This window comes from Schistocerca americana, chromosome 9, assembly GCF_021461395.2.
Source record: "Schistocerca americana isolate TAMUIC-IGC-003095 chromosome 9, iqSchAmer2.1, whole genome shotgun sequence".
Classification (NCBI taxonomy): domain Eukaryota; kingdom Metazoa; phylum Arthropoda; class Insecta; order Orthoptera; family Acrididae; genus Schistocerca; species Schistocerca americana.
In genome coordinates, this window is record NC_060127.1 from 39294855 (window position 1) to 39307494 (window position 12640).

Consider the following 12640-nt stretch of genomic DNA (forward strand, 5'->3'; position numbering starts at 1 on the left):
AAACTTCTGGATGCAGCATCGGCTTTCCTCCCGGTTTTTCTTTTCGCTATTCCACTGGAAAAATCGTTAGTAAACCAATTTAACTAGATATGTATATTTTCTTTTGCAATGTATTCCGCCAGTATATAAAATAAAATATTTTAACTTCATACTGTCTTCTAGTACATAACGAGACATTTTCACGATAGCAGGCACTGGGCAATACTCGCCAAGTAGGCTACATTATGGCCCGCCGAAATTTTTTCTTCCCGAGAAACCTTACGTGGAGTCACGTGTCGACGACGTTCGGTTGCCGACGTGTGTGAGTGCCACCATTTGAATTACAGAGGAGAGTCTTTCTAAGCGACGGTGACGTTCCGTTAAGTGCGAATACATTTTATACGTTACAGGAGGTACTGTGGCCGCGCTCCTTTCATAGATGTACTTTGGCTGGTACACCTGGTAGAGGCTGTAGTAGATTTCGACAAGCTCATATTTGGTGTGTTTCACATTATAACTGAATTGTAACCTATGTTCTATAAATAAATGCTGTTCCAATACACTAGTACAACATACAGGTTATTGATATTAAATTTCAGATAATGAGTTATCGGAGTATAAATATTCTAGGAAGTGTATGACACATGCCATAGCCGCAAGCTGTACATCACAGTATGCATAACGTGCATGGAGAATGAAGGTGTGACAACTTTGGTTCACGTCGTGCCAACGTCAAAAATTGTATTAATCGTCTTCATCATTTTGAGAGCTTCTGGTATTTGTCTTTGTCATTAATTTGCAAATTAATCATAAAACACAGATGTGTGGAGAACTTGTTTGCGCAGCAATCGCCGACATAGCGTAACTGAGGCAGAATAAGGGGAACCAGCCCGCATTCGCCGAGGCAGATGGAAAACCGCCTAAAAACCATCCACAGACTGGCCGGTTCACCGGACCTCGACACAAATCCGCCGGGTGGATTCGTGCCGGGGAACAGGCGCTCCTTCCCGCCCGGAAAGCCGTGCGTTAGACCCCACGGCCACGGGCAATTAGAACATTCTTCGCACTGCCAGCACATTTATTCAACTGTTCTTTTCATGCTACATAGCGCTACGTAACTACGAAAATGTAGTAGACGGCTTCACACTTTCAAAGAAACAAAAGACAGCAATTTTTTTCCAAATTTGCAGTGAACGATTCAGCTAAACATTACAACAGCTTCTGGCATTTATTCGTCTGCTGGAATGACTGCTATAGTCATCACGACGATACCTTGACAGTTGACAACAGATACAGCTATCGACGCTTTCGACAAAGTCAAAGTATATCTTTAAAAGGCGCGCAAGCACAGTGCTTCTCGTGAAGTATATACAAATCAAATAACGGCATATGAATCAGGGTAGTTTCTGGGGGGGGAATCTAAATTAAATGTAGGAAAAAAAAATAGGGAAGTCATCATTGGACCGAAGTCTAAAAACAAAAGTATCAATTAACCTATGGGCGGCGTGGCGGACAGCAGATTGCAGTTGTTCTCAAGTTGTAAACAATTCTGAGGTAAACAGAAGGGCAGTTGTACAATACTGAATGAATCAGTTTTTAATGCCGAGGTGGAAGAACTATCTCACAGTTTGCTTAATTTTGCACGGTGAGCGGGGAAAGAATTCAGCGTGCTATTATTGCTGTGTGTTTGTGCGTTGTAAAATTCCTGCTGAAGGTGTGTAGGTTTGAACTGTGATTTTCCCGCGGAAATGAGGCGAATGTGATCAGATACAAAAGTTGTAGAAGGACGTTGTATTGAAGTGGCGATGGGGAGGAAGAGGAAGGCGAAAAGGCTTGAGGACAATCAAGGAATTCACCCTGTCACCGCTGATTTCAAGTATATATATCTTATGAACAGTAGTGTTAGTATTGTACTTTTCTGTTGACGAGATAAACAAAAAGCTTATATTCTGTCTGTTTTGCAGCCATGAAATGAAATCTGTCAAGAATGTGCAGAGCTCTGGCAATAACATACACAGACCTGGCACGAGTGTACATAGCCCTGCCACGAATGTTTCCTTCCAGCAACCGATCGCGCCGGCAAATCCGAAGAAGAAAAAGAAGCCAAAGCAGAAAACGCAGGTCACCGGGAAGAATATTCAGCAGCTGGCAACACAGTCTGCTCACACACCGATGTTCCAGTCATTGGTGCCGTATCCTCCTCCGTCAGTATTTGCGCCTTTCACATCTGGAGGAGCAGGTAATTGCAGTACAGACCTTACTAGAGCCTTTGTGTAAGCGAATATTTTAATTCAGATTTCTATAAAAACTTTTCATATCTGTTCATTCGTTTGCTGTGTCTGCATTTTCTAATAGTTGCATTTTCTCTAGCGTTTTCCGAGATTTATATTAGGTTGAAAGATGAAAATTTGGTTGTCGGTTCCCAAAGCCAACAATTGTGAATGCGGAATAAGGTTTTGGCAACCGATCTGTAGCCCAGCATAACGCCCATGTTTGTGCCATGTTAAAACTACTATGCCACATGTAAAGCAGTTTCTGTTATGAAAGCTAAAATTGCTGTGTGAAGTCAGAACACATCTATTACACAATGGCTAAGTCTCCAATGAGTGTTTTGGTGCATGATATATACATATATTGTACTTAAACTTGAAAAAATGCGAATGAGCCTGGTACGTAACTTTTCCCAAGGTTTGTGCCTGATCAAGTTTGCATTTTCTGACCCTCTGAAATTCAAGAGGGGAAGGTCCAAGAGAACAAGGCTGTTTAATTTTCATATGCTTCCATCTGCACTACGTCAGAAGCTTAAACTGTAACAGGAATAAGTTTGTTACAGATTCTCACAACTTTTGTTCAACTGAACCATATTTGCTGATTTTCTCGTCACATGCTTCCCTGGTATTTAATTAGCTGAGCTAGAAATATCTGAGTCTTCTATTACCCGTTTATCATATTCATACAGAAATTTTGAACGTAATCTGTAATAGTTTAGTGTAGAAAATCTGTAACATTAGATTATCTGACAGGGAAACACAATGAAGCTTAGTGTAGGATAGTGATTTATTCATTCAAGGATAATTTTTATGATGATATAAAATTATTCAGTTTAATACAGTGGAGTGTGAGCTGTCTCAGTCTTTTGTGCCCTGTTTTCCAGGTATAGCTGGAAATTACATGGAAGTGCCTATGGGGAAGAAAAAGAAGAAGAAACCAAAGAGACTTAATAAGGGGATTCACCCTGTCACCACTAACTTCAAGTATGTATATATTTTTAACGTTGTTTATTAATATGATTCTTTTTTATGGTGATATAGAAAGAAGATTATATTCTGCCTGTTTTGTAGCCATGTAATGAAATCTGGGAAGAATGGACCAAGCCCTGGCAACAATGTACAAAGCTCTGGTACGAATGTGTGTGCCCAGCGACCAATAGTGCAGCAAAATCCAAATGAGAATCAGCAGGTAAAGCCAACGAACAACACACAGCCCACTGGGAAGAATATTCGGCAGCTGGCATTGAAGTCAGCTCACACAGCAGTGCTTCAGTCTAAGGAAAAAGCACAGACCCCTGGGAAGAATGTTCAACAGCTGGCTTCGCAGTCACATCACACACCTGTAATGCAGTCTTCAGTGTCATGCCAAAATTCATCAGCAACTGTGCCGAGCACATCTGGAGCCGCAGGTAACTGCTGAACAAACATTATTTGAGCCACAGTGTAAAAGAGTGTTTTAATGCAGATTCATATGAAAAATTTATAGGCATCTTATTTCTATTAAGCACACTTTTATACATGCTTTTGCTAATTCTACATTTTCTGATATTTGGCTTTTTCTGAAGTGTAGCCCTAGGCTGACATTAGGTTGAAAGGTGGTAATTTGGTTGTCGGTAGGTGATGCTAACAGTTGTGAATAAGAAATTAGGGTTGTGGTAAGTGATCTGTAGTGTAGCCTTAAGTCCATGTTTGCGCTGTGTTAAAAGCACATTGCCCCATGCAATACATTTTTGTTATAAAACACTAAAATGACTGAATGAAGTTTGAACACCTGTATTATTTAATGGATAAGCCTCCAACGAGTTTTTTGATGCATATTATATACCTATATTCCACTTAAATTTTGAAAAATGCAAGTAAGTGTGATACTTAACTTTTACCGAGCTTTGCGCCTGGGCAAGTTTGCGTTCACTGACCCTCCGAAGTTCAAGAGGGACGACTCCAAGAGAACTGCAATGATTGTTTAACTGTCATATGTTTCCATGTGCACTGCATCAGAAGCTTAAACTGTAAGAGGAGTAAATTTGTTACATATTTACGCATGACAAGTTAATCTCAACTTTCGCCCAGCTGAACCATGCTTGCTGATTTTTCTCCCATATGATTTGCTGGTGTTGCAGTAGCTGAGCTAGAAATTTCTAAATCTTATATTAGCCACTTACTAAATATGTACATAAATTTTGAACAAAATCTCTGATAGTCTGCACTCAACTATCTCTCGAATCAAGAACTGCCAACATCGATAACTTAGAAGAAGAAATCCTCAGAGTAGTGAAGCAACTTAAATCACTTAATAAATGCAAGTCTTCTGGTCCAGGCTGTATATCAGTTAGGTTCCTTTCGGAGTATGCTGATGCATTAGCTCCATACTTAAGTCATTTACAACCGCTAGCTCGACTTAAGATCCATACCCAAAGACTGGAAAGTTGCACAGGTCACACCAATATTCAAGAAATGCAATAGGAATAATCCGCTTAATTACAGGCCCATATCATTAATGTTGATATGCAGCAGTATTTTGGATCATATTTTGTGTACGAACATTATGAATTACCTCAAAGACAATGGTCTATTGGCATGGAGTCAGAGTCCATTTTACAACAGGACTAATGACAATACATGGGAGTAAGAGCTTGTACCAAGCAGCATACTCTAGTCCAAGGCACACCGAGGCCGGAACGATTATGAGGGTGCATCGACCACTCCGAGAAAGCAGGAGCTTTGCACAAGCTGTGGGAGTGGGTTGACCAGCATGAATTACACCTGTTCTTGAATATGTGGTGTTGGAAACAATCAAACACACACCAGTGTTCTTGACAAGGGAACTTGCTGCACTAGTTCCTGGCAATCGTGTTTGGAGAATAACACATTGCGATTCAATGTACCTTACCACCTCAAGTGAGTTCTGTCTTTGCGAGGCGGACTTTGATTCTGTATTAATGTTGTGTTAGTGGATGCAACAACAAGCTATGGGCAACCCTACATTTGACAATAACATGTTATTTACAGACTAAGTAGAGTCCACTCGTGACAGTGTATTTAATTATCACAATTCTCACGTTTGGAATCATCAACCATCTTATTGGGCTGTACACATTAGCAAACAAACTCAATGTACAGAATTACCTTCAGTTTCTTTGGCATCATCTTGCAGGCTTGCTGGAGGATGTTCCCCAGAGGATGTAGTACATGCTAATGGAGCACTGGCACATTTGGCTGCTATGGTGAGATGACATCTAATGTGCCAGTATTACCACTGATGGATTGGGCGAGGACATCCTGTGGCATGACCTCCAAGATGACCTGATCTGAACCACACAGATTTATGTGTTTGTGCCCATCTTAAAGGTGTAACATAAGCCATTCTGGTGAACATGGTTGGTTCAGAGCCAAAGATTTCAATATGATCCAGGCGTATCTGAAAGGATTCGAAACTCATTGTGGCGACAGGTTCAGATCTGACTCTGGCTTCGAGGATGACACTTTGAACACCTCTTTTAACTAAAAGTTCATTAATGTAACTGTTATGTTCATTCAGCACTCCTGCATCTCTAGCAAACTCTCTTATAACTTTTTTTTTATTGTTGCACGGTATTGTTATCTTTTCCTAACTGGGATGGCATTTATGCAGAATCAGGTCAGTGGTGGCTGGTAACTAGCTATTACTTCGTAATGGTTTGTTTTTGGATCTTTGTTTACTAAGACTTTTCTGCTTGTAGCCTCATGTACTTTCAACTGTGTGTGTTTATACAATTAATTATGATACATCGTGAATAAAATTACAAGGAGACAGAATGGCTGGCCACTACTTATCTTTAACCTTTTGGCAGGTTGTGAGGGGGACACTTACCAATAACTGTATTTCTTTTCTGTGTTTGTGGGTATATGTCTAAATGCTTCTGTACATTCCTGGCATATAGTGGTAGCCCACTGCACCAGCTGTAGTTTCTGTTTGTTGTGAAATATAGTTTTTAGGGGTGTGGGAAGCATACATCCACCAAGTAATGTAGTTTTAACGGTTCTTGGGAAGTGTACTTACCACCATAGTGGTTTCTCATGGGGGGATTGGGATATACACGTACCACAAACTTGATGTCTTTCGTGGTCCTTGGGAAGCTTGCTTACCACCAGGGTTTAGAAAGCTTTTGGGAATATGTCTAGTCGCCTTGGATGTACCTGACACCTTGCAGTAGTTCACTTATCAGGTGATTGAAAACTGATACAAAAATAAGTTTTTTAAGCTCATTATTTTTGTCACTTGGAAATTTTGGAAAAGATTGCATTGCTTCTCCTGTGGGGAAACACACTTGCAACCAGAATAACAGTGTGGCGGGGCGGGTTAGAAATGTGGTGTATAGATGTTTGATCACTCTCTCTCGTGGTCCCCCCAGGGGGTCCACAACTCTTTTGTGGATACGTGCGTAGCGAGCACGGGGCCCCGAGCTAATGTGGCCTTCCTTCCTTTCCGGGCTGCATACCTTCCCTTTCCGCATCCTTCCCCATCCCCTGTCTTCGCCCCCCCCCCCCCTCACCTCTGGCTCTTTCCTTCTCTTTCTCCCCCTCTGGGAGTATGGTTTGTGCCTACGTCCGGAGACGGACGCTCGAAACTGTTCCAAATTCCTTGCTTTTACACTTGCAAGTCCTCGTCCTTCCTCTGTTCTTCTCTTTTCCTTCCCTCTTCTCCTTGCCCTTTTCTCCGCTGCGGCGTTTGAGACCCCCTCTTCTTTCCTTTCCCTTTCTCTTTTTTCCTCCCTGTGCGTGTCTGAAGGCCGACCCACGCACTTCCATGCGTAGCCGGTGACGGGGTAACGCGTAATTCCCCGCCCCGGGTAGACAGGTAGGACACGTACGTACCCCCTGGTAACGGCCAGGCCCAGGGAGGGGTGATTACCCGAGCTGATACCTTCCGAAAGTGCCGATTGGTCCCTCCGTCCGTTTGTCGGGAGGTGTGACCTGAGGTGTGAACAATCACCTAAGGCGGGTGTGCCCTCGGTGAGGGCCCCCACAAGGGAGGAGCGCGCCATCGGAGACGCCGGTAATCATGGGGGATTCTTCCGCAATGGTTTCCTCACCTTCCACTATGTCTGCTCACAAACGTAAGTTCACTGAGTCTCAGCCACAGACGGTTCTTCCATCGTTGCCACAGTTCCTTGTTGTTTCTCGGTCTGACGAAGGCCACGACTTTTCCACGGTAAACCCTTTCATTATTCAGAAAGGTGTCGACGCAATTGCGGGTCCTGTAAAGTCTTGTTCCAGATTACGGAATGGCACCCTGTTGTTAGAAACACACAGTGCCCTCCAGGCTCAAAAATTGCTGCGTACTTCTGTGCTCCACACCTTCCCTGTCCGGATGGAACCGCACCGTACATTAAATTCCTCGCGTGGAGTCGTTTACACGCTCCCTCGATGGATTGTCTGACGAAGAAATTCAGCACTACCTGTCTGACCAGGGCGTCACGGCTGTTCATCGGGTTATGAAAAGGGTTGACTCGAACATCATTCCAACCCGCACTGTCTTCTTGACATTTGACAAAGTTCAACTCCCATCAAAAATCAAAGCAGGCTATGAGATAATTTCCGTTCGCCCTTATGTCCCAAACCCTACGCGTTGCTATCGATGTCAGCGGTTCAATCACACCAGCCAGTCCTGTTCCAATCCGGCCAAATGTGTTACGTGTGGCAAGGATGCCCATGAGGGTGTTTGTCCACCTCCATCCCCTCGCTGCATCAACTGTATGGGTGACCACGCTGCTTCCTCTCGAGATTGCCCCGTTTTTAAGGACGAAAAGCTCATCCAGGAAATAAGAGTGAAGGAAAAGGTGTCGACCTTTGCTGCTCGAAAATTATTCGCCAGTCGACAGCCCACCGTGCCTCAGAAAGGAAAATACAGCTCTGTCCTGGCTTCTCCTCGGCCAACAAAGGAGGCGGCCACGCAGACTTGTGACCTCACCTTTAGTACCACGGTCGTCAGATCGGCCAGCGCAAAGATCGCCCGTTCAACCTCACCACTTTCGCCTGCCCACTCAATGGCTCACCCTTCGTCGGGTTCTGCTAAATCTCGAGCCCAAAAGTCAGACGCCAAGTCTTCGAAAAAAGAGCATTCTCGTGAAGAGTTTTTACGTACCGCAACTTCACAACCATCGGTTCCTCCTTCATCTAAACATCATACTTCCAAGAAGGCTACGAAGAAACCCAGTTCCTCTCCTTCTCCGCCAAGGCATGTCCCATTTACAGCACCACCTGGCGGAAATCGCCCTCGGCCGTCTTCTGTGTCGCCGAGGCGCACTGCTGGTGGCCGGTCAACCGGCCGATCGCTGGTGGCAGGAGCTGCTCCTGACCAACCTATGGATCAGGATCTTCTGCCTTCGACTGAATGCCATTCCATGCTGTCGGTCACAAGCTCTGAGCAGTCGTTGAGTTGACAGCACCCTTGGTCACGTTCCTCCATTTCCTTTTCACCCTATGTCCATTATCCACTGGAATATCCGCGGCATTCGAACCAATCGGGATGAATTGTCGATCCTCTTACGATCCTACTCGCCGGTCATCTTCTGTCTTCAGGAAACAAAGCTGCGTCCCCATGACCGCTTTGTTCTCCCTCATTTTCAGTCTGTCCGATATGACCTCCCCTCTGTTGAAGGCACTCCAGCCCATGGAGGACTCATGATTCTGCTCCATGATACTCTCCATTATCACCCACTCCCCTTAAACAGTTCCTTCCAAGCTGTCGCCGTCCGTCTTTCCCTTTCTGGATACACATTCTCTCTTTCTACGGCATACATTCCATCGTCCACACCAATGGCACGAGCTGATCTCCTTCATCTTCTTGATCAGCTTCCACCCCCCTATTTGCTGGTTGGGGACTTCAATGCCCACCACCCGCTTTGGGGATCTCCTCATCCTTGTCCACGTGGCTCACTATTGCTAGACGTCTTCCACCAAGCGGATCTAGTCTGCCTCAACACTGGGGTCCCCACATTTTTGTCTGCCTCCACGACAAATTTATCTCATTTGGACCTTGCGGTCGGTACTGTTCCGCTAGCTCGGCGCTTCGAATGGTTCGCCCTTGATGATACACATTCGAGTGACCACTTTCCATGTGTTCTTAGACTGCAGCCTCAACTCCCATATATGCGCTCGCGACGCTGGAAGTTTGCCCAAGCCGATTGGACACTTTTTTCGTCTCTAGCGACATTCGATGACCGTCGCTTTCCCAGCGTCGACGATGAGGTCACTCATTTTACCGACGTTATTCTCACAGCTGCGGAACGTTCAATACCACGCACCTCCGAATTGCCCCGGCGCCCCCCAGTTCCTTGGTGGAACGAGGCATGCCGTGACGCAATACGTGAGCGGCGACGTGCTCTTCGCATTTTCCGTCACCATCCAACTTTGGCCAACTGTATCCGATATAAGCAGCTCCGTGCGCGATGCCGTCACGTCATCCACGATAGCAAGAAGGCAAGCTGGAAATTCTTTACTAGCTCATTTAACACCTTCACTCCCTCGTCGGAAGTTTGGAGTCGGCTTCGACGGTTCTCAGGCGCGCCTAGTTTCTCCCCGGTCTCTGGGCTCACTGTCGCGCATGATACCTTAGTGGACCCCGTCGCAATTTCTAACTCATTGGGTCAGCACTTTGCTGAGATTTCGAGTTCTTCAAATTACCCGCCAGCGTTTCTCCCGAAGAAACGTGCAGCGGAAGTGCGACATCTTGCTTTCACCTCTCAAAATCACGAAAGCTACAATACTGTTTTTTCCATGCGGGAACTCCAACATGCCCTCTCTTCTTCTCGCTCCTCCGCCCCAGGACCGGATGGTATCCATGTCCAAATGTTGCTGCATTTATCAACCCATAGTCTGCGTTACCTCCTTCGCCTTTATAATCGAATTTGGACCGACAGTACCTTTCCCAGGCGATGGCGGGAAGCTATTGTCGTTCCCGTTCCGAAACCTGGAAAGGACAAACATCTCCCCTCTAGTTATCGCTCCATTTCTCTCACGAGTAGTGTCTGTAAGGTTTTGTAGCGTATGGTGAATTACCGTTTAGCTTGGTGGCTGGAATCCCGCAGTCTTTTAACACCAGCCCAATGCGGATTCCGAAAGCATCGTTCTGCTGTTGACCATCTTGTTGCTCTCTCCACTTATATCATGAACAATTTTCTCCGGAAACGCCAAACGGTAGCAATATTTTTTGATCTGGAGAGAGCATACGATACCTGTTGGAGGACAGGCATCCTCCGCACACTGTTCTCTTGGGGCTTTCGAGGCCGGCTGCCCCTTTTTCTTCACGAATTTATGGCAGAGCGCACATTTAGGGTGCGGGTGAACACTACTCTCTCCCGTACTTTCTCCCAAGAAAACGGGGTACCCCAGGGCTCATGCTGAGTGTTGTACTGTTTGCCGTCGCCATTAATCCAATTATGGATTGTCTCCTTCCTGATGTCTCGGGCTCCCTCTTTGTGGACGATTTTGCGATCTACTACAGCTCTCAACGGACCAGCCTTCTTGAACGACGTCTTCAAGGATGTCTCGATCGCCTCCACTCGTGGAGCATCGAAACCGGCTTCCGTTTCTCACCCAGTAAGACCGTTTGTGTTAATTTTTGGCGACATAAGGAGTTTCTTCCGCCCTCCTTACATCTAGGTCCTGTCACCCTTCCGTTTTCCGACGTCGCTAAATTCTTGGGTCTTATGTTTGACAGAAAACTGTGCTGGTCCTCCCACGTTTCCTATCTTTCGGCTCGCTGTCTGCGTTCCCTTAACACCCTCCGTGTCCTGATTGGTACCTCCTTGGGAGCAGACTGAGTGGTCCTTCTCCGCCTCTATCGCGCCTTATTGCGCTCGAAATTGGATTATGGAAGCATAGTCTACTCCTCTGCTCGGCCGTCTATTCTTCGGCGTCTCAACTCTATCCACCACCGTGGATTACGTTTAGTGTCTGGAGCTTTTTACACCAGCCCTGTGGAAAGCCTTTATGCTGAGACTGCTGAACCTCCGCTGTCCAATCGGCGGGCAGTCCTTCTGAGTCGTTATGCTAGCCATCTGTCTTCCATGCCTGCTAATCCAGCCCATGACCTTTTTTTCGACGCCTCCTTTGATGTAGGGTATGCAGGCCGCTCCTCCTCCCTACTACCACCGGGAGTCCGCTTCCGTCAACTGCTCCATTCTCTTTCCTTCCGCTTTCCTAAAACCTTCTTGACAACTTGGGGTACAGCACCGCCTTGGCTCCGTCCCCGGATCGACTTGCTCCGAGACCTATGTCGATTTCCCAAGGATGGTACCCCTACACTTGTTTACCGTCGGGCATTTGCTGCTCTATGTGCACAAATGACGGACGCCACATTTATTTACACCGACAGCTCGAAAACATCGTTAGGTGTAGGGAGTGCCTATATTGTTGGCGACACCCCAAATCACTTTCGGCTTCCCGACCAGTGTTCGGTTTATACTGCGGAGCTTTACGCTGTTCTCCAGGCTGTCCACTACATCCGCCGCCATCAGCGGATACAGTACGTAATCTGCTCAGATTCTCTCAGCTCTCTCCTAAGTCTCCAAGCTCTTTACCCTGTGCACCCTCTGGTCCACCGGATTCAGGACTGTCTGCGCTTGCTCCACCTGGGGGGTGTCTCGGTGGCGTTCCTCTGGCTCCCGGGACACGCTGGTATCTGTGGGAATGAGGCGGCCGATATAGCTGCCAAGGCTGCAGTCTCTCTTCCTCGGCCAGCTATTCAGTCGCTTCCCATTACCGATCTACGGAGCGGTTTATGTCGCCAAGTTGCTCATTTATGGCATGCGCATTGGTCAACACTTCCCCATAATAAATTGCGGGAAGTGAAGGCCCTTCCTTGCGCTTGGACCTCTTCCTCCCGAACGCGTCGTCGGGAGGAGGTAATTTTAGCTAGACTCCGGATAGGGCACTGTCTTTTTAGCCATCGACATCTTTTAAGCGGTGATCCTCCCCCACTCTGTCCCCACTGCTCTCAGCTGTGGACAGTCAGACACCTTTTAATTGAATGCCCCTATTTTAATCCGTTACGCTCCCGTCTACAGCTATCGCCTGATCTATCGTCGATTTTAGCAGATGACACGCGCTCAGCCGACCGCGTTCTCCAGTTTATTAGTGACAGTGAAATGACGTCAGTCATTTGAAGGTTTTTTTTTTTTTTTTTTTTGGGGGGGGGGGGGGACAACCAACCCCTTTCTATAGTGGATTTTTAAGCATTCCTTCTGCCTTTAGTTTCTCAAATTTTATGACTTTGTTCCCATTGCTGCTGTTTTTAAATTTCGTTTTTTTCCTGTTTCCTACGTCACGGGCTGGGCGCTAATGACCATAGAAGTTTTGCGCCCTAAAACCACAAACAAAAAAAAAAAAAAATAAAAAAAAAATCTCTC

The 12640-nt window shown here is 46.0% G+C and overlaps 1 protein-coding gene across 1 annotated transcript in view; it reads left to right on the forward strand.

Annotated features, from left to right (window-relative positions):
* Positions 1–1328: 1328 nt before the first annotated feature.
* The window catches only part of LOC124551100 (nuclear RNA export factor 1-like), a 137933-nt gene continuing 126621 nt past the window's right edge, over positions 1329–12640 (forward strand). The window contains exons 1-4 of the mRNA XM_047126029.1: positions 1329–1855; positions 1944–2218; positions 3134–3233; positions 3321–3658. Of these exons, the coding sequence (XP_046981985.1) occupies positions 1785–1855; positions 1944–2218; positions 3134–3233; positions 3321–3658 (784 nt within the window). The 5' untranslated portion in view covers positions 1329–1784. The remainder of the gene's footprint in view (positions 1856–1943; positions 2219–3133; positions 3234–3320; positions 3659–12640) is intronic.